Source organism: Balaenoptera acutorostrata, chromosome 3, assembly GCF_949987535.1.
Source record: "Balaenoptera acutorostrata chromosome 3, mBalAcu1.1, whole genome shotgun sequence".
In the NCBI taxonomy this organism is placed as follows: domain Eukaryota; kingdom Metazoa; phylum Chordata; class Mammalia; order Artiodactyla; family Balaenopteridae; genus Balaenoptera; species Balaenoptera acutorostrata.
Window position 1 is genome coordinate 155635869 of NC_080066.1, and position 24791 is coordinate 155660659.

Here is a 24791-nt window from a genome sequence, read left to right on the forward strand (position 1 = left end):
GGGAGGGAAAGAGAAGGCACCAAGGAAGAAGCAGCTTTATTAGGAGTCTAGGCATGTCTGGGAAACCCAGTTCAGTCACAGAGAAGAAAGGCTAATATTGGTACAGGAATGCAGGAAACTGGCATTACAGAATATCCTCTCGAAAACCAACCATGAAACTAAAACCTCCATCTTAACAGCCTAACAGAAAAGCTGCTGAGTTTAGCCCCGGTGCAACTTGTGGAAGGTCCTAGTGAAATAATGAGATTTGTACAGAAAAGGAGAGCTTGCTCCAGCAATGCTGAATCTGAGCTCCACATAAGGTTAGGGGTCTGGGTGGGAGGGCAAGGTAAGGGGGATGCTCTCATCTCTCACACAGGGCTACCTTGGGGTGCAGGTGAGAGAGGAACCACAGTTTTTGGACAAAGGGAAGACCATGGCAGCAGAGGGACGCTGGTAATCTCTGTCATGAGGCGGAGGCCTATGTACAGTGTGAGGGCGCCTCCAACAGGTCCTGGCAACACTGGCAGCCCTTCCTGAGGCCCCCTGGGAGACAGCCCTTCTGGTTCTGTCCTGACTTCCTTCAGAGCAAAACTGCCAATGTCCAGCACCAAGTCCAGGGTCATAATTAGCTGAGGGGAATGGAGTGGCCACCCTATGACACCTGTACCTCTCAGTCTAGGAGACTTCCTTTCTGGAGCAGTCACTTTCCGCAGACCAAGAGAGATCTTGCCCAATATGGGCCCAATCTAGAAATTATTCCCACCTTCACAAGAGCACCAGGTGGAGAGAGTCTCTCATGAGGCAAAGCTTTAGATCTTGCCCCTCAGATGAAGGCCCCTGGACAAAAGATCGGTCTGAAGCTGTCAGTGCCCAGGTGCTAGTCTCTGTCCCACGGGTAGCAGGCACTGCCTGTTGATGATGGGCCCAAGCGATGTGATGCTTAACGCTCCCAAGAAGAGCGCTCTCTACTTTCACAGGCAGGAAAGTAAGAAATGAGGCAGGTTTCAAGGGAGCTGATGCCACTTAATTCTTCCATCGAATTTGCTGTGAAAAAAACAAACAATGATCAGTTTTTTACTGATCCTTACAGATAGGCAGAGGGAATTCAATAAAACAAGGCCCACAGCTAGGTAATGTAAGGAAAGGAAGGATGGAGCGGGGAGGTTGAGAAAAAAAATTTTTTTAATGTGGGGGGGAGTTCATTTATTTAGAGATGAATTAAATACCTATTCTGTATCTTACAAGCCTGATTCAGGGCATTTATTCTGGTTCTGCCCGCCTGAGGACAAAGATTCACTAGCTTTAGCTTGTGGAAGGTTCCAAAATATCTAACAGGGACCTAAGCTCCACGTTAACAATAAGCTCAGCAATTTTATGCTATGAGAGATGAGTCAGCTGTGTTCCCCAAATAGCTAAAATCTATTTCACCCACTTCTTTCTTCCAACAGGTAAGTCACATCCAGCCCCAGGAAACTATACAGTTTGGATATTCTGAATCTGTAATGTTTGTTTTTAGACTCCCAGTAGTTAGTCCTTCCTACCTGCTAGGTTTAACAATGATCAGAGGACTACAATTGTCAGCCAAGGTCCCCACATCACCCTTATGTCATCCCACATCTCAGGAGTGATTTCTGCTGTTCTAACCAGTGCTTTTGCCCTGTAGGCCCATAGGAGACCCTTATCAAGAGATCCACAGGCTTGGCTGACAGCAATCCCATCCAGGCCGTGGGAATATAAACTCAGCGCTACTCTACGAACTGTCTACTGACACTGCTGGAGGGGTAAGCTGCAGCTGCTCACCGAGCTGTTGAGAATGGCATCAATCTTCTCCTCCTCGGCAGATCCTTTATCCACCTTGCTCCTGTACGCAAGCAACTGCTGACGATCCTTCAGGTCCCGGCAAGTCTATCACCAAAACAGACAACAATAAAAACCACCAATCAGCCTTCTCCAGAAGGGCCTTTTTCCTTTTGTCACTCCCGTTTTGAGCTACGGTTCAAGGAGAATCCAGGAAGCTAGAGTGGGATGACAGTGGGGTCAAGCACCCACTGAACTTCATGCTGAAGAGAAGTCTACAGAGGTTACATGGCTTGATTCAGTTCTATGCATTCTCCAAGTGCAACGAATTTATAAAAGCAGAGAGAAACCAGTCAGAGGGCTGGGAAAATCATACAGCAGTGCTGGTCTCCAAACTAACTCTTGCCAGACCACTTTATCCACTGAGTTGAAACTGAGAGACGAACCTCAGGATCTAGGACTTGAGACTATAATCTCCCACTCCCACTGAGGTCTAACTCAGGGTTTTCATTTCTTATGGACTCACATCAATGACGACATCATGACACTTGAACCTGGTGGCTAAGTTCAACTTTGTGTCCACATCTTCCACCAGATTGACATACTCCTGTAATATCTGTGAAAAGAAGTACTTCTGATTAATGATTCCCAGATGTATTAAACCCAGAGCTCTGAAAGGTAGAAAAAAAATCCTAAAGAAGGAAAAGAGTCAGTATCTGCTGTCTACAATTCCCACCATCAACCACAGGACTAGTTTTGCAGAGGGAAATGAGGTGGACTCTCTGCAGTACCTCCATGCTCCCCCAGGAAAGAAGGGAAGGGCCCATTCCTCCTTATCCCGGAGCTAGATACCCGTGCCAGCACACGTGTGCCCTAGATCTGACCCCGTGCTGTGCCCCCTTGCTCCTTGATGTCCTTTCTCATTAAGCTCTCTTTTTGCATCAATTGAATAGTATGTCAGTACTCCACCCGCGCTAAACACAGTAGATGCTCCTCAGAGAGGGGAGACTGGGATTACTTCTTAAGGGCAGAGGAGAACTTCCTTCCCTGGCCTTTTCTATGTCAAGGTGCAGTACAGCCATTATGCTGCCTTTAAGATAAGACCAGAGCAGGTCAAGTCTCCCATCGCTGAGCACTAGAGGCTGAAAGTTAGGTTTCCTAGAAGATCCTGTACCCTCCTCCTGCACCCTCTAAGAGCCATTACCTGGACAGGGGCACTGTTCTTGTGCAAAATTTCCACAACCCGATGGAAGCCAATGGGTGCTCTCTTCTTGGTATAGCCCAGCCAGTTCTGAAAAAGGAAGATGGGACAGCCATGGGTAGGCCAGACATCTGAGCTAATCTCCCTACGTTTTATGGTCAGACTAGAATAACATGGCGATGAGGAGTGGATGAATGGGAGGTAGGGGAGAGAGAAATGAAGAGAGATGAGAGTTTCAAAAAAGTCAAGGAACTCAGGAAGGTGGAAAAGAGTCAGAGGTATGAAATAAGCCCTTAGATCTATAGGCACGAATGCAGAAAAATGTCTGTGAAGTATGGCTAAATAAAATAAGCAATTTACTTAACAATCCTTGTACTATGAACTTATCTGGGTAGACTAATCCTACCCTTTACATCTTTATATTCATATAAATGTTTACTTGTCAGTTCACGAGGAAAGGTCTGGAAAGCCACCCGTCAAACTTTTCACAGTGCTTGCCTTGAGGAAGGGACTGAGAAAGGAACAGGTGGACAATGGAAGAGGAACTTCACTCTTTACCCTCTACACTGTCATATAGTGTTTGATTTTGACACAGGCATATGTTGCTTTGGTAGTTAATGTAGCCAATTAAATAACTAATAAAGGGGGAGAACAAAAAATTGTCAAACCCATAAAGGAAAAATGGATATTTAAACATAAACTAATAGAGACATGACAACCAAATGTAATGCAAGATCCTTGACTGGATCCTGACAGCAAACAAAAACAAAAACAAACAGAAAACAGCTCTAAAGAGCTAATTTATGTGTATGATAATATTCTTATATTAATGTTAAAATTCTTGAGACTGATAATATTGTGGTTACAAATGAGATAAATGCCTAAGTAATTAAAGGAAAAGTATCATGATATTTGCAACTTACTTTCAAATGTTTCAGCAAACAAAAAAAGCATATGGCAAAAATTTTAACAAATTAGTGGGACTTCCCTGGTGGCACAGTGGTTGAGAATCTGCCTGCCAATGCAGGAGACACGGGTTTGAGCCCTGGCCTGGGAGGATCCTACATGCCGCGGAGCAACTGGGCCCGTGCGCCACAACTACTGAGCCTGTGCTCTAGAGCCCGTGAGCCACAACTACTGAGCCCCCGTGCTGCAACTGCTGAAGCCCGTGCACCTAGAGCCCGTGCTCTGCAAGCCCCCGCTTGCCGCAACTAGAGAAAGCCCGCGCACAGCAACGAAGACCCAACGCAGCCAATAAATTAATAAATTTATTTTTAAAAAAACCAAATTAGGGCTTCCCTGGTGGCGCAGTGGTTGAGAATCTGCCTGCTAATGCAGGGGACACGGGTTCGAGCCCTGGTCTGGGAAGATCCCACATGCCACGGAGCAGCTGGGCCCGTGAGCCACAATTGCTGAGCCTGCGCGTCTGGAGCCTGTGCCCCGCGACGGGAGGGGCCGCGATAGAGAAAGGCCCGCGCACCGCGATGAAGGGCGGTCCCCGCACCGCGATGAAGAGTGGCCCCCGCTTGCCGCAACTGGAGAAAGCCCTCGCACGAACCGAAGACCCAACACAGCCAAAAATAAATAAATAAAAATAAATAAATAAATAAATAAAATAAGAAAATCCTTTAAAAAAAAAAAAAAAAAAAAAAAAAACCAAATTAGTGAAGCAGGTGAAGACTGTTAACTATTCTTTCAGCTTTTCTTTAGGTTTGAAACTTTGGAAAATAAAAATCTGAAGGAAAAATGTCTACCAGTAACTAGAACTTGAGACTCCCAGGAGGCATGGGATGACAAGATGGTATCGCCAAGGCATCAGCGGCATGGAACAGTCCCAGGGCACCCACCTTTGTGGTAAAGAGGGCATCGACATCATGCCAGGCCCGAAGCTTGGCGCGAGCAGCCAGGGCTGTCAGCACATACTGTTTGTCTGGGATCTAGAAAGCAGAGGCCAGGGGAAATTAAGGAGAAGTAGAAATGCATCAGGGGAGGTGCTTGAGAATTCTGGAAAGATAGGCAAAAATATTCCCTGGTGTTGATTCTGCCTCTTAAAATCCACAAATCTCTCAGGTTTCCAAGCCCCAGCACTGCTGCAGGCCATTCGGTTAAAGCCTTCCCTCGCTTCCCACAAACTTACTCCATCTTCCCCTTAACCTTGAACGTTAAGGGACTTACTACTGTGCAGGGATAGAAAGCAACATCCACTCCATGTAGTTACTCTGATACTACTTTTACCAAACACTGACTAATTTATATCTACCTTAAATGTCTTCTTCAGGTTGACTGGACTGCTGAATGTGCCCTAGGATGAAAGTGAAGAAGGAATTTTAGTGGTATTTCTCAAATACTACCAATCTCCCCTTTTCTTTTCCACTACATAGACAGTCTACATTTCACTCTGTAACCATTTAAACCCAGAAATTAATTTAAGAGAAAAGCTCCATCAGGTCTAATTGGATATCACCACAACCCAGCTTAAGAGGACTGGATTAATAGGTATGGTGTATTTCCCAACTTTATGCTAATCCTATGATCATTATGATCATGCCCACCTATGGTCATTAAATTTACACCTCTTCAAAAAATTTTTTTAAAGTACCCACAAGTAGCTACCCCCCGCTGCTCTTCTCTATACTGTGCGAATCCATTTGAAACTATGGACCTTTGCACAGAGACTGCTATGGGAGCAGCACTGCCACATGCCAGCTCACTGGAAGCCACGCAAACCCTTACAGACCTCTTTTCTCCTCTTGGTTCACCCCTGCTGAGAGCCAGGAAGGCTTCCCAGATGGATTGCCGAGAATTATGCGCACCCATTGTAAATAGGATATGCTGAAGTACTGGCTTTGAAATATGCTCTTCTTGTGCAGTGAGAATGTGTGGGGCCTTTCTTTCACGTTCTGCCTGTACCTCAGCCTCTGTGTAGTGGTAGAAGCAGGAGTAGAAAAGCGTCGTCACTAACGGCATGTTGAGGATAGAAGCTTTGCGGGGGTGCTTCCGGAAGATTTCAGTCTGTCCTGCTGATTCTAGATGTCGATCATTTGCCTGTGGTGGCGTGAGCCAAGTGAGAAAAAAAAACAATGTCCATGGAGCAGAGGCAGGAGAGAAGCCTTTAATATTACAGCAGTTGTGCTTCCTACCCTAACAAAGAGGCAAAGAAGAGAAAAAGAAAGAAATTGCCTAGGATAGCCCAGAGGAGCTTAAAATCCAGAAAATGATGACAGGTCCAAGTTGGATGGAGGAAGACCAGAGAAATAGTGATGAAATGGAGTTCTGGGATGAAGAGGAAATACTTCCAGGTTAACAGCAAGTGAGAAGAAAAAGGATGCCTGAAGACAATGGACAGAAGGCTACCACGTAGAGAGAGAGAATGAAAGGCTCTTAGAAAATGTAACAGGAAATGACCTATGTGGGCAGAGCAGAAGTCTCCTAGCTGCTGAATGGCAGTGAGCTTTGGCACTGAAGCAGAAAGCGTAGAGACGAGGAGTCTAACCTCGATAATGATCTGACGTTCCAGGAGCGTGTAATGGTCTTGTATGTGTGCAGAATCTTCTGCTGAAAATGGCAAACTGGGAGAGGGCCAGAAGGTTAGTACCTCATTCTCTACTCAAACAGGAAACAAACCCAACTAAACCAAATCACCACTGTAAGCATAGAAAGCTCATGGGGCTTCATAAATCTGATCTCAGTTCACCTTTAGAGCATCCCTGAAAGGCAGAGAGAGAGAAAGCAGAAAATAGAGGAGACTGTTGGCTGGGATTTTATATTTAAGGTTTTGTCAATTCGAGAGGGAGCCTGAAAGTCCACGAAATATACACAGTCACTGGCGATTCTGCTGAGGAATGAACTGGAATCCCCTCATTGTGGGAGCTGGAATGTTTGATGAACAAGTCACTTAGCCAGTGAGTGAGCCTAGCCAGCTGCCTATCATCCACATCCCCATGAAGCACATGGTTCCTGTCATTGCTTAATGTCAATGCTTAACTCTCCTTAAGGGGCACTTACATTTGTTAGCAATTTTTTTTTTTTGAGCAATTTTTATTGGGGTATAGTTGCTTTACAATGTTGTGTTAGTTTCTGCTGTACAGCAAAGTGAATCATGTTAGCCATTTTTTAATGCAGAGTAATAAGGTAAAATCAAGTTACACAGCACGGCGGTACGTTTGTAGATTAGTAAAGATCTCAGAGCTCTACATAATGTCAAGGGTCCCATCTTCAACACTACATTATATTTTTACACATGAAGAAGTTGAGGGACAAATAGTGTCTTACCTAAAAGCTATATGGTAAGTCAATGACTAAGGCCAGGAATAGAAGCCAGATTTTAAACTCCCAGTTCCCAGACCTTCCTTCAGAAAGTGCTGCCTTATTCCCCTACTCCACTCACTCCAGGAAGAATTCTGAAATTCAATTACACTCTCCCAGATAAGTGTGATCCCCAGCCAATTTTTGGAAGAGATAAAGAAGGCAGCAAAAGGTTCCAGTTACTTCACTATTCTAACTTCTCTTTGTTTACGAGAGGCCATATGACGTATCAGCTCAGTAGCTGATAAAGTTAAAATTACGGATTGCATTGAAATAAACAAATTTCTAAATGTGAAACCTGGAAATCATGTCACATGAGGAATGACTGAAACAACTGTGACCACTGAACCTCGAGCAAGGTCTACTGGGTAGACTCCACACCTGTCTTGACAGATACAGGGAAGCAAGTTTTAGCTCAATATAAGGAAGCACTTTCCAATAATGAAGGCTGTCTGACAATAAAATAAGCTACTTCCCAGAGAACTGTGTGCCCCATCACTGGAAGAATAATATGAGGGGCTGGTTTTTACAGGGATTTATATTCTGAATGAAAACTGGACTGAATCAGTAGTTCTTGGACTATGGAGTTTCAAGGACCAGTAACATTGAAAATAATATATAAGGTAAAATGTTGCCAACTTTTTCTTTTAATACATAAGGTCACACAAAAAAAATTATAACCCATTTTTCTACCAAAAAGGGGGTGGAGGAGGAGGGGAAAAAAAAATCCCAGAATAAAAGGCAGTCTTTCAAATTAAATAAATTTAGCTTTAGGAGAAAACTCTCTACATTGTCCTTATTATTCTCAACTTACCACCTATCAGAGAAAAGTCTGTGGGGGACTAGTGTTTGGAACCACTGAATGAGATGATCATTAACGATGCTTGTATGATCCACTGTTAGCCTTTCCCTGCAACCATCTATCCATTCCACCCTTTTTTAGTCTCTTCATTGCTCTGTATAAGAGTATTTATAGTTAAAAACATTTCTCCCCCACTTACCCAATGCAGGTCTTAAGAAATTCTTTTCGTTTCTCAGGGTCCTGAATGTTCAAATGCTCTCGATAATGGGTTAGCTACAAAAAACAGAGAAAGGCTTTGAGCTATTTCTTTTCCTCAGAAGGGCAAGGTAGCTCTGTAAGTAGATTTCCCATGCTTAAAAACTAAATTCTCATTACCAGAGATTCCTCTGTGAATAGATGAGGGGGAAGAGGGTGGGGAGGAGGGCAAAGAATGATTCAAAATTATTATCTCTAACTGCATTATCCAATATGGTAGCCACTAGCCACTAGTTTCAAGAAAAAGTTGTTCTTAGGAAATCTTCATATTCTACGGGGATAAACTAAAAGCAGACTATCAGCTTTGCCAATTCCGAAGTTTACAAGGTTGAAAAACTCCAAATTTATATACAACAGCATGCATGATAAATCTCCTTCAATTCAGACATAATACAGAATATGAAGAAAATATGAAAGTTTTAGATAAAAATAAGTTATGCAAAACACATTTCACTGATTAATCAAACTTCAAAATAACAAACTTTATAAGAATGCTATTTGAAGAAAATTCCTTATAGTTTTGAACCTACAGAAATTAAAAATGTAAACAAAAAGTTTTTCAAAATGATTACTACAGATTCCCAATCATTTTGAGTAGATTAAGATAAAGGGTTTTTGAGATTTTCCCATGCCTTGAATATTAAGTAAAAGTTCCTTTTACAAAATATTACTGAAAAACATTTTCCTGAATTATATTCTGTTGTGCAAAGAAGGTTAAAAATATATTACCACCAATGTGTGGTACAGCAACTAAAAGGACAATCCTGACATTGATGGCACTGAGAAATTCTTACCCCTGAACTATAATGTTCAACTTTTTAAATGGATCACTGAAGTCTGAATAATACAATTACATTTTGGGTAAAATTTCAGATTTATTCTTGTATTCCAGGAGTTTCTTCTCTAATGGTAAAAATCTGCCCAAAATCAATTTTAACACTTAGTCATTGAGCTCCCAGCCAAAATGTGTATTGGGTGCACCACCAGCAGCCTGACCTATCTTCCTTCATGACCTGTATCTGGTTTCTTATCCCTCTTTGCTTTCAGTATTATCTTTAGTATTAGAAGCCAAAACCCCAAAGCTCCAACAAACCAAGAATTGAAAACAACCAGAAATTAAGAGACAAATTCCAAATTGACCAGGCCAGTTTTCATTCAGCTATTAAAAAAAAAAATTATTCATAAGCCTAATCAAAACAGCATATAAAAAGAAACAAAATGGTACATCATTTGGATTGTTTTTAGGCTTCCCAGATGCCTTTCTCCCCTGGATATAATCAATACCAAAGGAAAGAAAATATTCAATCAGTTTGGGATCTTGGAGGCTGGGTTTTGGCTTAGACTTCTGTTAAAGAGGCCCCCAACTGAAACGAAGGCCACACTTACCGCAAGCTCTTCTGTTCTATCTAGGAACCTGGGAAGAAGCAGAAGGGAGCAGGGCATTTTTATTTATTGATGTGTGGCAGTATAACCTCACAAAATAGGATGACTGCTCTAAAAGAAACACAATTCAAACTCATTTGCCTCCATACATAAGATAAGCCCTTCTCTTCTTAAACTCTCTACTAATCAGCAACCCCTTGAGAACACATGGTGAATCAGGTATCATCGTTCCCCCATCTACCTAGCTGAGCAAAGAGCAAGGACAAGACACTGCAGGGCACTCATAACTGTAATGTTAACAGATCTGACAGAAAAGCTCAGAGCCTCCACAAAACCTTAGCCCACAGCAGCCTTCTGGTTTTTTTTTTAAAGATGAAAACATTCTTCTCTGTCAGTACAATCTTGGAAACAGATTGTCTATACTGCCCTCTGTTGTTTTCAGGTACAGCATACAATATGTTTGGTCTCTCCCCAAAGGTGGTAAGGCCTTGGAGAACAAGGACTTGTCTTCTGATTCCTTCTTACCCTGAATGGACCACTATAATTAACATCACTAATTTGGCATAGAGGTGATACTTAATAAAGCCTTGTTGATTAGGAGGGAAAGAAGGAAGGAACGAATGAAGGAGGGAGGGAGGAAAGGGCTGGGGGAACAACCTGTCTCGAGGAACATGTCTTCTGCAAATTCCTGGCTAACCATCTGTAATCTTCACCCTGCCCAGATGACCTGCTTTCCCCACCTTAGGCTTCCGGGCAGCTCATCACTGTGCTGAAGCCATGGGGTAAACGAAGTTACCTTGGGCCACATGTCAGCCTAAACAGAGGTTCCAACCCCTTCTCTGATACTGAAGAAAGGACATAAAATAGTCCCTACCAGTTGAAATGAGACAGGGAAGAAACACATGATAGAAGACAGCCACCCCCAGTAGATACGCCTACCTCTTGCCTCTCTACCTATCGGAATCCTACCTAGTCTCACAGGCCCAACTCAATTCCTAATCACTTCCATGAGGCTCTCCGCAGATATCCTGACTGAAAATTATATTTGCTTCTTCTGCTCTTCCACTGTACTTCTCACTGGCATCACTGGGGACCAAGTAAGAAAAGATACATTTATTCTAGGTCTTTTGTAAGAAAATACTTAATAAATATTAATACTACAGACTAGGCATTATGCTGAGTGCTTTACACACACGAACTCTTCATCTTCATAATGACCTGTGGGGTGGGTAAAATCATCTCCATTTTACAGATGTGAAAACTGATGCTTGGAGAGGTTGAGTAACTTGTTCAAGGTCACGCTATGAACTAAGTGGTGGAGACAACAGTCAACACAGGTGCTTGACTCCAGAGCCTGGTTCTTAACCACCTGCTGCACGGTCACTTTATCACAGGTTGTGGTACATTATTAGTTATCCCATCACGTTTCTTTTTTTCTTTCTTTTTTTTTCTTTCTTTTTTTTCTGGCCGTGCTGCGCGGCTTGCAGGATCTTAGTTCCCTAACCCGGACTGAACCCTGGCCATGGCAGTGAAAGTGCCAAGTCCTAACCACTGGATCGCCATGGAATTCTCTCATCACATCTCAATATCCTGTCTGATAAGCGTTTCCATAAAAGAGGGGCAGTGTCAGGCTTCCCTGGTGGCGCAGTGGTTGAGAATCTGCCTGCCAATGCAGGGGACACGGGTTCGAGCCCTGGTCTGGGAAGATCCCACATGCCGCGGAGCAACTGGGCCCGTGACCCACAATTACTGAGCCTGCGCGTCTGGAGCCTGTGCTCCGCAACAAGAGAGGCCGCGATAGTGAGAGGCCCGCGCACCACGATGAAGAGTGGCCCCCACTCGCCGCAACTGGAGAAAGCCCTCACACAGAAATGAAGACCCAACACAGCCAAAAATAAAAATAATAAATAAATAATAAATTTAAAAAAAAAAAAAAAAAGAGGGGCAGTGTCTTCTCTTTCTTTGTATTATCGCCCAGAGTGCTTTGAACAAAGTACTTAACGAACTTTATAGACCAGATGATCAGTTCTTACCTAAAGAGGTCTAAAAGCAGCTTTTGATCCCCTATCTCCTTAAGGAAGTGAATGAGATGTCTCAGGGCAACCTGCCGCACCTCCAGCTCTCGGAAGAGGATCTCTAGCAGGCAGGAAGAAGGAGTTAGACGGGGAAAGATTAAAGCCTATTACTCAATAGGAAATTGCTCTCCCTACTCACACATTCCAAACATGATCTCCTCAAAATCCATAGAAGCTAGGAATGGTTTTCTATGGTGCCCATCCCTATGGCTCAACACACCAGCAACATACTCCATGGTCCAGGGCAATGCTTAGCCTTTGTGTTAACTTTCAGTTCTCACCAACCCAAACATCAGGCACTGAGCATGGACTTTCACGTCCTCAAACCCACACAGCCATCTGTCTGTCTGATAAATGGAGGGCCTTTGTAGTTACTGTAGTTATCACCCTGAAGGAAGAACAACTGCCCTCAGGGTTGTGATGTGTATTCAGAAGTCTCAGGCCACCCCAGCTGTCCTTAAAGTAGACTTGATGCTGGTAAATTCTGGTATGAAAGCCACAATGCCATTCTCCCTTCAAATGTAGTAGACACCTTACTGACTGAAGATTTCCCTCAAACCATGCTCACCTTTGCTCAATGTCCTCTTCAGGAAGATCAGAACCTAGAGGAAAAAGAGAACCAAGAATGAATTATCCTGTGTAACCTTCCAAACACAAGGCCCTGTCTGAGCACCTGATGTCTAGGAATAAGGCCAGCCAACTCATTAGGAATCTCTGCCGGTCTATACAACAGGTTTCTCTATGTGATAGAAGGACAGGTGATGGACATATGGAATGAGCTGTGTCTTGGAAGTCCACATACCTGTGCCCCTACTGGTGAGAGGCACCTCCCTCCCTGTGTGAGAAGCTGCTCTCATAACTCTCCTCCTTCAGATTATTTTTGAGAACACAAAGTGGCCAACCTACTGCTTCTGGGTCATAATCAAGAGTGCCACACACAATGCATACCCTGCCAGCTAAGCCTTAGAACACGTACTTCTGAGAATCTTCCACTTCAAGAGGAAACCCAGGGTCTCTACTTGACATTACCAACAAGGACCTACTGTATAGCACAGAGAACTATACCCAACAGAATCTGAAAAAGAATACCTACATATATAACTGAATCACTTCACTGTACACCCAAAACTAACACAACACTGTAAATCAACTATACTTCAAATAAATAAAGAGATTTTTAAAAAATCTATTCTGATTAGACTTCAGAAACTAATGAAAACAATACTTAAACAACAAACAAAACCCACAACTCACTGCAGTAATGACGTTTCCATCATGCATGCTTACTGCTTCTTCTAGGAGTTGTAGCTTGTCCTGTAAGGAGCGGAATCTTTCCAGGGAGCAGACCTGGCAGAGTAAGAACAGAACTGGTGTGCAAGGAAGAAGACAATTTCCTATATTCTTTTGTCACTGGATATTGAAGAATGGGCAAGAATAAACTAAAATGTCCCCAAGGAGAGCTTCTTTGTTTTCATACAACAGCCCCCAGCACTCTATGAGCCAAGAGATTCCCATCACACCCTCCCTAGTTCAGCCTTATGCCCTAGAAGATGCTGATGTCCTGATGAACTCTTGCCAAAGTCAACGGGTAGAGAGCTCACTTGTTCTCTTTTCCTCTTTTTCTTTAAATCTGGTTTTTCAGTTTGTTTGTTTGGTTGTTTTTTTTCAAACCCTTGTGTCGAGGGCCAACTTTCAGTAGGTCACAGCGACGGAGCTGCTCTGCTACGAACGAGACGCCGACCCAGAAGCAGGTCGTCTATGAATAGTTTAGGACCAGGTTCCCCAGGAACGTGTGGTGTGTGATGGGCAAGGCGGCGGCCGCCTTTCCAGCGGCGCCCCATGTCCTAGGACGAAGGGCTCTCTGCATCGGACCCCGGTCCCGATGTACCGCAGGGTACGCCACACCACCGGGGACAGTGGCGGACCAGCTATCTGAGGCCAACTTGTTCTCTTTTTAATGAGGCATAATTTACATAGCATAAAATCTACCCTATTTAAATGTACAGTTCAGTGAGTTTTGACAATAATTCCATGTAACTACTACCACAATCAAGATACAGAACACTTCCATCACCCCAGAAAGTTCCCTTGTCCACTCTGATGTCAATACCCTTCTCCCATCCCTACCCCCCAACAACCACTGATCTATTTTGTCACTAAAATTTTGCCTTTTCTAGACTTTCAGAAAAACAGAATCATACAATATGTACTCTTTTGTATCTGGCTTTTCACTCAATATAATGTTTCTGAGATGGATCTATATGTTGTGGTATTAGTAGTTTGCTCCTATTTATTGGTGAGTAGTTTTCCATTGTATGGGCATACCACAATTTTTTAATCCATTTACTTACTGATGGATATTTGAGTTATTTCCACTTTAGGGGCTGTAACAAATAAAGTTACTATGAACATCTGTGCACAAGTCTTTGTATGAACATATTTTCATTCCTCCTGGATTGTAAATGTCTAGTAGTGAAACTAAATGTGTTTAATTTTGTAAGAAACTGTCAGACTATTTTCCAAAGTAGTTTTACCATTCTACCTTCCTGCTTGCACTGTATGAGAGTTCCATCTGCTCCACATCCTCCCAATGCGTGGTAAGATCAGTATTTTTAAATTTAGCCATTATAGTGGCTGTATAGTGATATCTCAGTTTTAATTCATGTTTTCTTGATAACTGATAATGTTGAGCATCTTTTCAAATGCTTATTGGCCATTCATGTATCTTTTTTGTGATATAACTAGTCAAATCTTGAGTCAATTTTTATTTATTTATTTTTAAAGATTTATTTATTTATTTAATTTATTTTTGGCTGCGTCAGGTCTTAGTTGTGGCACATGGGATCTTGGTTGAGGCATGCAGGATCTTTCGTTGCCACGTGGGCTCTTCGTTGCAGCACGCGGGCTTCTCTCTAGTTGTGGCATGTGGGTTTTCTCTCTCTAGTTGTGGCGTGCAGGCTCCAGGGTGTGTGGGCTCTGTAGTTGTGGCACACGAGTTCCAGAGTGTGTTGGCTCTGTAGTTTGCAGCACACAGGCTCTCTAGTTGAGGCACACGAGCTCAGTAGTTGTGCCTCGTGGGCTTAGCTGACCCATGGCATGTGGGATCTTAGTTCCCTGACCAGGGATCAAACCTGCGTCCCCTGCATTGTAAGGCAGATTCTTTACCGCTGGACCACCAGGGAAGTCCCCCTGAGCCAATTTTTAAATTGAATTGTTTGGGACTTTCCTAGTGGCGCAGCAGTTAAGAATCTGCCTGCCACTGCAGAGGACATGGGTTTGATCCCTGGTCCGGGAAGATCTCACATGCTGCGGAACAACTAAGCCCGTGTGCCACAACTACTGAAGCCCGTGCACCTAGAGCCTGCATGCTACAACTACTGAAGCCCGCACACCTAGAGCCCGTGCTCCACAACAAGGGAAGCCACCACAATGAGAAGCCAGCGCACTGCAACTAAGAGTAGCCCACACTTGCCGCAACTAGAGAAAGCCTGTGCACAGCAACAAAGACCCAACGCAGCCAAAAAGATTTTAAAAAGTTAAAAAAATAATAAATTGGATTGTTTATCTTATTACTGAAGATAATTCATTATTTTTTATATACATATTCTGGATAAAATCCTTTATGACACATGAATTTTGCAAATATTTTCTCCCAGCTATGGTCTTTTTGTGGTTTCTTTCGTTTGTTTGTTTGAATTTATTTTATTTTATTTATTTTTGGCTGTATTGGGTCTTCGTTGCTGCGTGAGGGCTTCCTCTAACTGCATCAAGTGGGGGCTACTCTTCGTTGAGGTGTGCGGGCTTCTCATTGCGGTGGTTTCTCTCGTTGTGGAGCACGGGCTCTAGGCACGCAGGCTTCAGTAGTTGTGGCTTGTGGGCTCTAGAGTGCAGGCTCAGTAGTTATGGCGCACGGGCTTAGTTGCTCCATGGCATGTGGGATCTTCCCGGACCAGGGCTCGAACCCATGTCCCCTACATTGGCAGGCGGACTCTTAACCACTGCGCCACCAGGGAAGCCCGTCTTTTTGTGTTTTTAACAGTGTTTTTAAAGAACAAAAGTTCTTAATTTTGGTGAAGTCCATCTTTTCAATTTTTCCCTTTCCGTTTGATGGTTTTTGTGTGCTTAGGTAATAAGTCTTTGCCTAACCCAACGTCACAAAGATTTTCACCTATATTTTCTTCTAGTTTTACAGTTTTAGCACTTATTCTACATTTAGGTTTATGATCCATTTTGATCCATTAATTATTATGATGTCAATTCTCCCAAAATTGGTATATAGATTCAATGCAATCCCAATCAAAATCCCAGCAGCTCTTCTGTAGACACTGACAAGCTGAGAGTAAAATTTATATGGAAATACAAAGGATCTAGAATAGCTGAAATAATTTTGGAAGAGAAGAATAAAGTTGAATAACTTATATTACCTGATTTCAAGATTTACTACAAAGCTACAATAATCAAGGCCTTGGTAATAGCATAAGGATAGACAAATAAATCAATCAATTAGAAGAGAGTCTAAAAAGAGACCTACATATATATGGTCAATTCACTTTTGACAAAGGCACCAAAGTAATTCAATGCGGAAAGAATAGTCTTTTCAACAAATACTGCTGGAACAAACGGAGAACCACATGGGAAAAAATGAATGTCAATTTTTACCTCACACCATACACAAAAGTTAACTCACAATGGATCAGACCTAAACATAAAAGATTGTTCTCACTCTTAAAGGCACTACTTTTCACTCTCATCCATCACTCTTTTCCCCCTTCCCCATCAAAGCAACACTAAACCCTGGAGAATCAGAAATTTTGCAGCTGACTTGTCATCTTAGTGGATTGATTTTCCTCCTGAAAAGCACTTCATTTAACAAATATAACTGAAGAGAAAGGTCAAGCTGCCCAGCTTCCCAAAAAATCTCACAAGAATTCTCTCCCCAGTGGCCTTACCTTGCCCTTCCGAAGGCGTCGCACTGTGTCACTGGGGCTCCAATCATTGCTGTAATCCTGGAATATTAGCAACGCATGAATCCCAGGAAGTTAAGGGATCAGAATTATAAGTGTGCCCGCTCCTCATCTCAAACTCATAATCTTAGTCCCTAAAGGGAAGATATTTTGTGGAAGGAAATGGATGAAAAAACAAGAACTGGGATGGTCTTGTTCTGAGTTTCTTAAGGAACTAGAACAGAGACAATACAGGCAGGAGTTGGATCATACAGGGAATGGATCAACTAACAAACCCAGCAACGCTATGCCTAAGTGGTTCAGGATTTCAACCCCTAAATGCAGTTTTGGGACTCTAAATAACGGCTTTGCCAACAGAGGGAAAGAGAGAAACATGTTCCTTTTTTGGACCTTATGATATCGTTTCTTCCTTTTGAATCGATTTGCTTTTTTATGTGCTTCATGGGAATATGAGTTCCACCAAGCTTCCAGACCACAGTGATGATCAAAAGTTTCAAAGTACAACCTAAAAAAAGGCAGCATAATGGGTAAGGAAAGTGTGCCAGGACTGAATCAGAAAATAGAGATTCTGAGTCCAAGTTCTACCATTTAACTAGCTGTGAGACTCCAGGCAAGTTCTAATGTTTAGAAATCCAGTTTTCTTACCTATAAAAGGGGTTTAAAATAATACCTGCTCAAAGATTTGAGAAAATCAAGCAAGATGACATACGTCAAGGTATGTCAAACTGTGTAAAGATATAACACAGTGTAAGATATAACTCACCCTATACTCCCCCTTGGGTCTCCCTAGCTCTGGAGCATAGCTCTTGGCAGGTGTGTCCGACAGAGCTGAAAAAGAACAGGCAACTGATTCAGAAGGGCACCATCTCCTGCCACTCCCTTCCTCTACTGCTTCCTTCTCAGGCACATTTTTTTTTTCATTTGGCCCCCAAGGCATCATTATGGCCCAAAGTAGATCCCATTCCTCCCCCAAAGACAGCATCCCTAGAAGTTACCCTTTGCCCCTGTGACCAGAATGGTCTTGACCTCCTTACTCAGCATCAGAAAATCTTTCTAATAATGATGATAGATTCAGAAGAAATGTCATCATCTAATTATCACTTGTCCCCATGACTCCCCATGTTGTACCCCAGATCAGTAACATCTCCCACAGTAATCAAGAGAAGAGGGTCAATGCCTACCATCAGAGAGGGACTGGAAACTTCCAGGTCTAGTTCTCCCTAAAGGTAAAGTACACATAAGGTCAACAGTTCAAGTCAGAGCCATTCAGACTTGGTTAAGGATGCAGTGCACATAGAACTTTTTTATGCAATATGAGAACTTAAGGCTTAGAAAAGTTTTTATTCAACTTCAGAAATTTGAGGTGCTACAAAAAAAAAAAGCACTGAGGAACAGTTTTTAAAATTGCGGTTAAAATATACATAACAAACTTTACCATTTTTAAGTACACAGTTCAGTGGTACTGAGTACATCCACACTGTACAATCATTACTACTATCCATCTCCAGAAACTTCTCATCATCCCAAACTGAGACTCTGTACCCATTAAACAATAACTCCCATTCCTCCTCACTCTCATACCCTGGTAACCACTATTCTACTTCCTATCTCTATGAATCTGACTATTCTAGGTATCTCATCGAAATGGAATCATACAGTATATGTCCTTGTATGTCTGGCTTAATTCATTTAGCATAATGTCCTCAAGGTTCATCCATGTTGTAGCATGTATGAGAATTTTGATCCTTTTTAATGCTGCATAATATTCCACTGCATATACCTGCCATATTTTGCTTATTCATTCTTCAGTCAATGGACATTTGGGTTGTTTCCATATTGTGGCTATGCTGAATAATGGTATTATGAACACTGGTGTATAAATACCTGTTCAAGTCCCTGCTTTGAACTCTTTTTGGTATATACCTAGAAGTGGACTGCTGGATCATATGACTGTTCTATGTTGAATTTTTTGAGGGACTGCCAAACTGTCTTCCACAGTGGCTGTACCATTTTATATTCCCACCAGCAGTGCACAAGGATTCCCAACAGAAACGCACAGGGGTAGGGAGGAATTTTGACCTACGCAAATTTCTTCAGTACCTGTCACAGGGTTAATGTCAGTTTTGTTCATCATGTTCTAGAAACCCAGTCCAACCCCTCTGAATTTCCCTCATTTCTGCCCTTCCTGATCCCCAACTGCCAGCTCCAAAGATTTTTCATCCCTCAATAATCTTTTTCTTACAGAGTAAATGAAAATTATAGCCTCAGTGGTTTTTTTTAAAAAAGAAAAGGACTCCCTGTCCCTTTAACCATCACTCTTTACCTCTAAAAAAGCTGCTCAGGGAGTAGGTAGAAGCAGGTTTGGGTAGTTGTGCATAGGAGGAGAAGCTGTTTCGGTTCTTTAGCTGTTCACGCTCATGGTTTGACCCACTATTACTAGCAGTCTCTTTGATGGACCATGAGATACCTGCAAGATAATAAGATCTAGATCAGTAATTCTCATCCAAAATAATGCCTTGGCATCCAGCATTCCAATAAACTCTAAAAGCTTTTCATCAGAGGCTCTGGTCCCTTGTCAACATGAACTTAAAAAATTGGGGCAGGGAGAAAGGACAGAATCAAATAGACCAATCAACAGAAAAAAGGGGCAAAGGAACTGAATAAATGGATCACAGAAAAGGAAATACAAGTGGCTATTAAACATGTGAAAAGATGCTCAACCTCACTCTTAATAAGAGAATTACACAAAATAAAAGTACACTGAGATACCACTGGCCCCCTATAAGATTGGCAAAGACCCAGAAGTTTGGTAATACCCTGTGTTGCCAAGGCTGTGGTGGAGAAAGGAATACTCGCACTGCTGGTGGGAGTGCAAACTGGTGCAACCCCTGTGGAAGGCAACTTGGCAATATCTAACCAACACAGATGCAAATACTCTCTGCCAGTAATTCCACTCTAGGAATTGATCTTTCGGACCCTCTTATATGGGCAAAATACAAGGTTATTGACAGCAATATAAACAACAAAAGATTGGAAACAATCTAAAGTTCATCAACAGTAGACTGGGTAAATAAATTATGAGAAATCCATACAATGTATACTATGCTGCTATATTTAAAAAGGAAGAGGCAGAATGAGAAAGCTCTTTATGTACTCATATGGAAAGATCTTCAAGCTATACTGTCAAGTGAAAAGAGCAGGGTATAAAGTATGCTACCACTGGTGTAAAAAAGGGAGTAAAAATATATATTCCTATATGTATTTCCAAATGCAAAAAGAATCTTTAGATGAATACACAGAAAGCAAACAACAGCAGTTGTATTTTGGGTGTCCAGGGCCTGAGAAATGAGTAGATGCATGACAGTGGGGGAGGGAAACTTTTCACTGTGTGCCTTTAATACTTTTTACTTTTTAAATCATGTGACAGTATTTCCTATTTTTTAAAAAAAAACCTTTAAAAATACGCTTAAAAGTCAGATGAAGGGACTTCCCTGGTGGCGCAGGGGTTAAGAATCCACCTGCCAATGCAGGCGACACGCGTTCGAGCCCTGGGCCGGGAAGGTCCCACATGCCATGGAGCAACTAAGCCCATGTGCCACAACTACTGAGCCTGTGCTGTAGAGCCCGCGAGCCTAGAGCTCCGCAACAAGAAGCCCTGAGCACAGCAATGAGAAGCCTGAGCACCGCCCGCCAGCAGCAATGAAGGCCCAAGGCAGCCTAAATAAATAAATAAATAAATAAATAATTTTTAAAAAAGTCAGATGGACTCTGCAAAGGTATTAAGTGGTATTATAGAACAGCTACGCAGTGAGACTTGGTGGTTAAGGAAATCAGTTCTTCCAGCCAGTTATGAGCATTTAAGTCAGCAGTTCCCAAATATGACTGCATATCAGAAGCATCTGCAGTGCTTATTATCAATTGAGACCCCACTCTACCCCTCAACCACCCCCAACCCCAAGACCTACGGAAGCAGAGTCTCTGGAGTGAGACACAGAAATCTAATTTTAACAAGCACCTCAAATAAGTCTGAAATAGCCAGCCAAGCATTAGCTCTAGGGTAGCAGGCCTAGACAGCTGCATGGAAACTACTGCTGTATTTCCCCAGTATCTTCTCCTGGGTTAAATTTCCAGATGTATGCTCATGTGAAAATAGTTTAGCCTCATTCCCTTTCCTGACAAGTATTGAGGAGACTTTATTAGTGGTAAGAACCCTGAATAATTAATTAATCCTTCCTAGGGCCTCTTCTACTTACTTCCCACAGGTTCCCCGCTCCAGCTGACTCTCTCCAGGTCATCGTCATCATCATCATCCACGAAGTCTCGAAGGCTATTCACTGCCCGCTTGGATTCCTTTAACTGCAGACAGACATAAGGCAGGGCACTCAGGCAGTAACCACTTCTCACCTCTCTCTCTGACAGCCAAGAAGGCTGAGGAACTGGGACTTGAAGATGGTCAACATTTTCACCCTCTGCAACTGAAAGCCTAGCCTGCTAGACATCTGCCAAGAAAACAATTTGCTTTTTAGCCAACACTGGAGTCCAGTGGCAAAAGGTTAGGAGGAATCAAAGCCGCTTTTGAATTCTAATCACACTCCTGGTATTGACTTGCTTTGTAGTGAGGTTATCCATCTCTCCAAAAATGAATCTGCTCCCCCATTTGTAAAATAGACACAATAAAGACAAACTTCCAATCCAGTTCATTCTTCAAAAATAATAAATTATATCACACGATAAAAGACTTAGGGTTCTTGAAAAAAAAAAACTCAAAGAAATGAATCATCTTAAGAATGTAAAGGAAAAAGGGCAGAGAGTTGGTTTTTACAATCCTCCTCTTTTCTCAGGGTTCTTTTCCATGAAGATTTTTCTAAAGATCTGACTGAAAACACTTCTGAGCCTCATGGAGACAGGTTACTGAGGATGCAAGGGGAAGGGTGCACAGTGGAAGAGAGTGAGACCTTCAGCAATTGTTCATGGAAACCCACCTGTGAGAGCTCATCATCATCGTCATCAAAGGTGAAAGCCTTGAACTTGGAGCTATTCCAATACTCCTCCTCATCACCCTTTGTCCGATTCATCTGGAGTGAGAGGAAGATAGATATATGTCCCTTTCTGGATTCCCCTCAAAAGAGCTCCAAAAGCTTTAAGTTCCTAGACTACAAACTCCCCACAGTAATCAGGGATGTATGAAAGTGTCTGGTAAAGCAAATACTGAACATGCCATATAAAATCAGATCCTTGGGTCTCCAACCAACTCATACTTTTGATCCTCTGATTACCCACAAGTAGTCATTCATTCCTAGAGCAGCTACTTTCTTCATGGCACTCTCTCAGGTGCTGGAAGGAAAATTTAAAGTACAAAAAATAGTCTCTCTCTGAAGGACCCTACAACAGAACTCGGGTATTCAGCATAGGTTATGTATAAAGGTAAATAGTACAAAGCAGGCAAGTGTTAAAAGAATGCATCACGAACTTTGCTGAATATCCAAGTTCAATCAAAGCATGAATAAAACAGGTAATAACTGCATTCATGTACTCAACATATATCTATTGAGTGCCATCTCTAAGGCACTGTTCTAGGCTCTAGGAATACTACAGTGAATAAAACTGACATATATCTTGCTCTCATGTGTGCTTGTTAAATGCCTGAAGGCAAGCAAGCAATTAAAGGAAGCTAAATTATCCCCCTTGTATCTTCAAATCATGATTAATTTATTAACAAGTATTGGCCAAAATGTGGGAAATGAGGGCATGGCCAAAAAAGTATATAAAGAATCAGTCAAAACATGACAAGTCCCTCTCATAACTACTCTAAAATTAGATTTCACCCCGAAAAAAAAGTTTTGCCTTAGAATTACAGACTAAACTATCAATGCCAACTGGATTAGAGTGAAAACTGATGTAAGCCAAGAACCAGGTAGGAACCTTCCACAGCACCCAAAATAACTCCAAAGGCTACAAAGTGTCAAATTCTAAAGTATCAATTTGCTTTTTCTTTCATCTCAGTAGCACCTTTCTCAACAGAAGGTTAAGAAACACTCATCATGGCAGCCCCATTGAGGCTCCCAATGGCCCTTAACATACTCTGCTCTCACTGTGTTTTCAGGGGATCTAGGGATGGCAAAGGTAGGATGACAATTTTTTACTATCTGATCCTTTCCCATTGTGGACATCACTAATTGATTTCTACTGAACCCAAATATGGTTTAAAAATCTTTTTGTATATTTAGTCCAGGGAGTCAAAAGCAAATAAAAAAGCTAGCAGAAACAATAAAATCATCCCTTATATTGGAACAAGCATAGGCTTTGTAGTCAGGCGACTTGAATTCAAATGTCGCTTCTCCAATTCTGAGCAAACTGGGTAAATATTGTTATTTACTTCTAAGCCTTGGAGAAAGTGATATCCTACCTCACAGGGTTGCAGTGAAGAATAGGAGTCAAGAAACAGCTAACAAGGTGCCTAGTAAAATAAATACTAAATGTTAGTTCTTTTTAGTATAGGATATCTTCTGCCATCTTTCTATCTCGGCCATCTGCAAAATTTGGGCGTAATAATAGAAACCTACCTTTTAAGACTGGTGTGAGGCTTAAACCAGTTAAAACAATACATGTAAAGCACACATGCTGACAGAAAATTAATGTTCAGTATTAATTTTTATTATTAATAAATCGCTATCTTGGAAAAAGCTAGAAGAATATTTCAAAGCACTCCTGAAGCTTAAAAAAATTTTGATACAAAAATTCTGACTGGCCATCACAAACACTGAAGGTGTGCATACAGCGGGTAAATGCCTCTGGTACAGATGCCGGTTTATAAAGCACTTTGTAATCCTCAGAACAACCCTGTAACGTAGGCCTGGCAGATTCCATTTCACTGATAAGGGAAATGAGACACAAAAGGATTCATTATCAAAGTATTAAGCTAAAGCTAGCTGCTCCTAGCTAATCCAGGTTTTCTGTCTCCTGGGTCATTTCCACTCTGATTTGCATGGTCCTTTTATCACTCTAGGGAAAACGAGGGCAGGTCATTACTACAGTAAATAAATAAATGTAAATATCTACGGATAGGCATAAAATGTGTCTACCAAACCCAAAAATCCACCAGAGGATTTCTGGAATCTTTTTTAACCATGCAACAGCAGTGGACATCTGACACTAATCTGTACTTCTAGCGCCAAGTCAGAACACAGATTTACTTAGCAAGTAAAAAGATAATGATTTAATGGTTCTAGAATTTATAAAGCAACCAGGTACAATTTTTAAGAGGGACTGAGAAAGCTGCTTCAACATGATTTAAAATATTTCAAAGGCTTGTCCTTGTCACTTGTTTACCGAGATCCCACCATATAGGGTAGTAGATCCGAGGGAAAAACAGGAACACGACAAAGAAAGGAAAACGATTCAACCAAAAATATCTATAACCCTCCCGGCCTTAGGACACCCCAGAAACCAGCTACTGAGAAGTTACATTCGGATTCATTTATCATTTTTAGAGCCAGGCTACGAACTGAGACGAGGAAATGTGGGTTAAACTAGGAAGACTCTACGGGCGAACGTCCAGGAAACACGGATCAACCGCAGTGGTCAGAGCCCAGAACCCTGGTACAGTAAATGCTCGTTCAAAATCAGTTGTCCGGGCTCACTCGCGGCCCCAACCCCGAGTGGACAGCGGCTCCCAGCCCACGGGTCGCCGGGACCGGAGTAACAGAGTCAGGCCTGGGGGGTCTAGGGACGCCTCAGAGAACAGGGTGAAAGGATATGGATGCGGAGAGGCTTGACTTGGCCAGATATGTGGCCCAAGGGCTTTGGGACACCCTCACCTCTTCCACACCGAGCCCTCCCTCTCAGGTCAGCGTCAGAGTCCTCAGCCTTTGGACCGGCCTTTCTAGACAGGCTATGCGGCATAGAAAAGAGGCGTAAGGGGATAGTCCCGGGGAGAGGCGGTCGACTGTGGGGGTGGGGACCGTGGGGTCAAAAAAGCGGCCGCAGGGCATGCTGGAAGTTGTAGTTCCTTCCGCCTCTGTCATCGG

The 24791-nt window shown here is 42.4% G+C and overlaps 1 protein-coding gene across 3 annotated transcripts; it reads right to left on the bottom strand.

Annotated features, from left to right (window-relative positions):
- Positions 1 to 18: 18 nt before the first annotated feature.
- Positions 19 to 24703, bottom strand: VIPAS39 (VPS33B interacting protein, apical-basolateral polarity regulator, spe-39 homolog). Of its 3 annotated transcripts, XM_057543065.1 has the most exons (21): positions 24582 to 24686; positions 23171 to 23221; positions 21747 to 21839; positions 21018 to 21120; positions 19088 to 19231; positions 17946 to 17984; positions 17528 to 17592; positions 16750 to 16806; positions 13055 to 13147; positions 12369 to 12402; positions 11759 to 11861; positions 9729 to 9756; positions 8287 to 8360; positions 6474 to 6549; positions 5891 to 6025; positions 5241 to 5282; positions 4828 to 4917; positions 2984 to 3070; positions 2306 to 2395; positions 1783 to 1887; positions 19 to 1026 (listed from the first exon to the last, which is right to left on the bottom strand). In XM_057543065.1, the coding sequence occupies exons 3-21, from the start codon at positions 21837 to 21839 to the stop codon at positions 1006 to 1008; spliced, it is 1479 nt and encodes a 492-aa protein (XP_057399048.1). In that variant the 5' UTR covers positions 23171 to 23221; positions 24582 to 24686; the 3' UTR covers positions 19 to 1005. The 3 variants fall into 3 exon arrangements, with proteins under 3 accessions (XP_057399048.1, XP_007184593.1, XP_057399049.1); XM_007184531.2 differs by lacking the exon at positions 23171 to 23221 and having other exon boundaries at positions 24582 to 24703; XM_057543066.1 differs by lacking the exon at positions 4828 to 4917.
- Between the last annotated feature and the right edge of the window lie 88 nt (positions 24704 to 24791).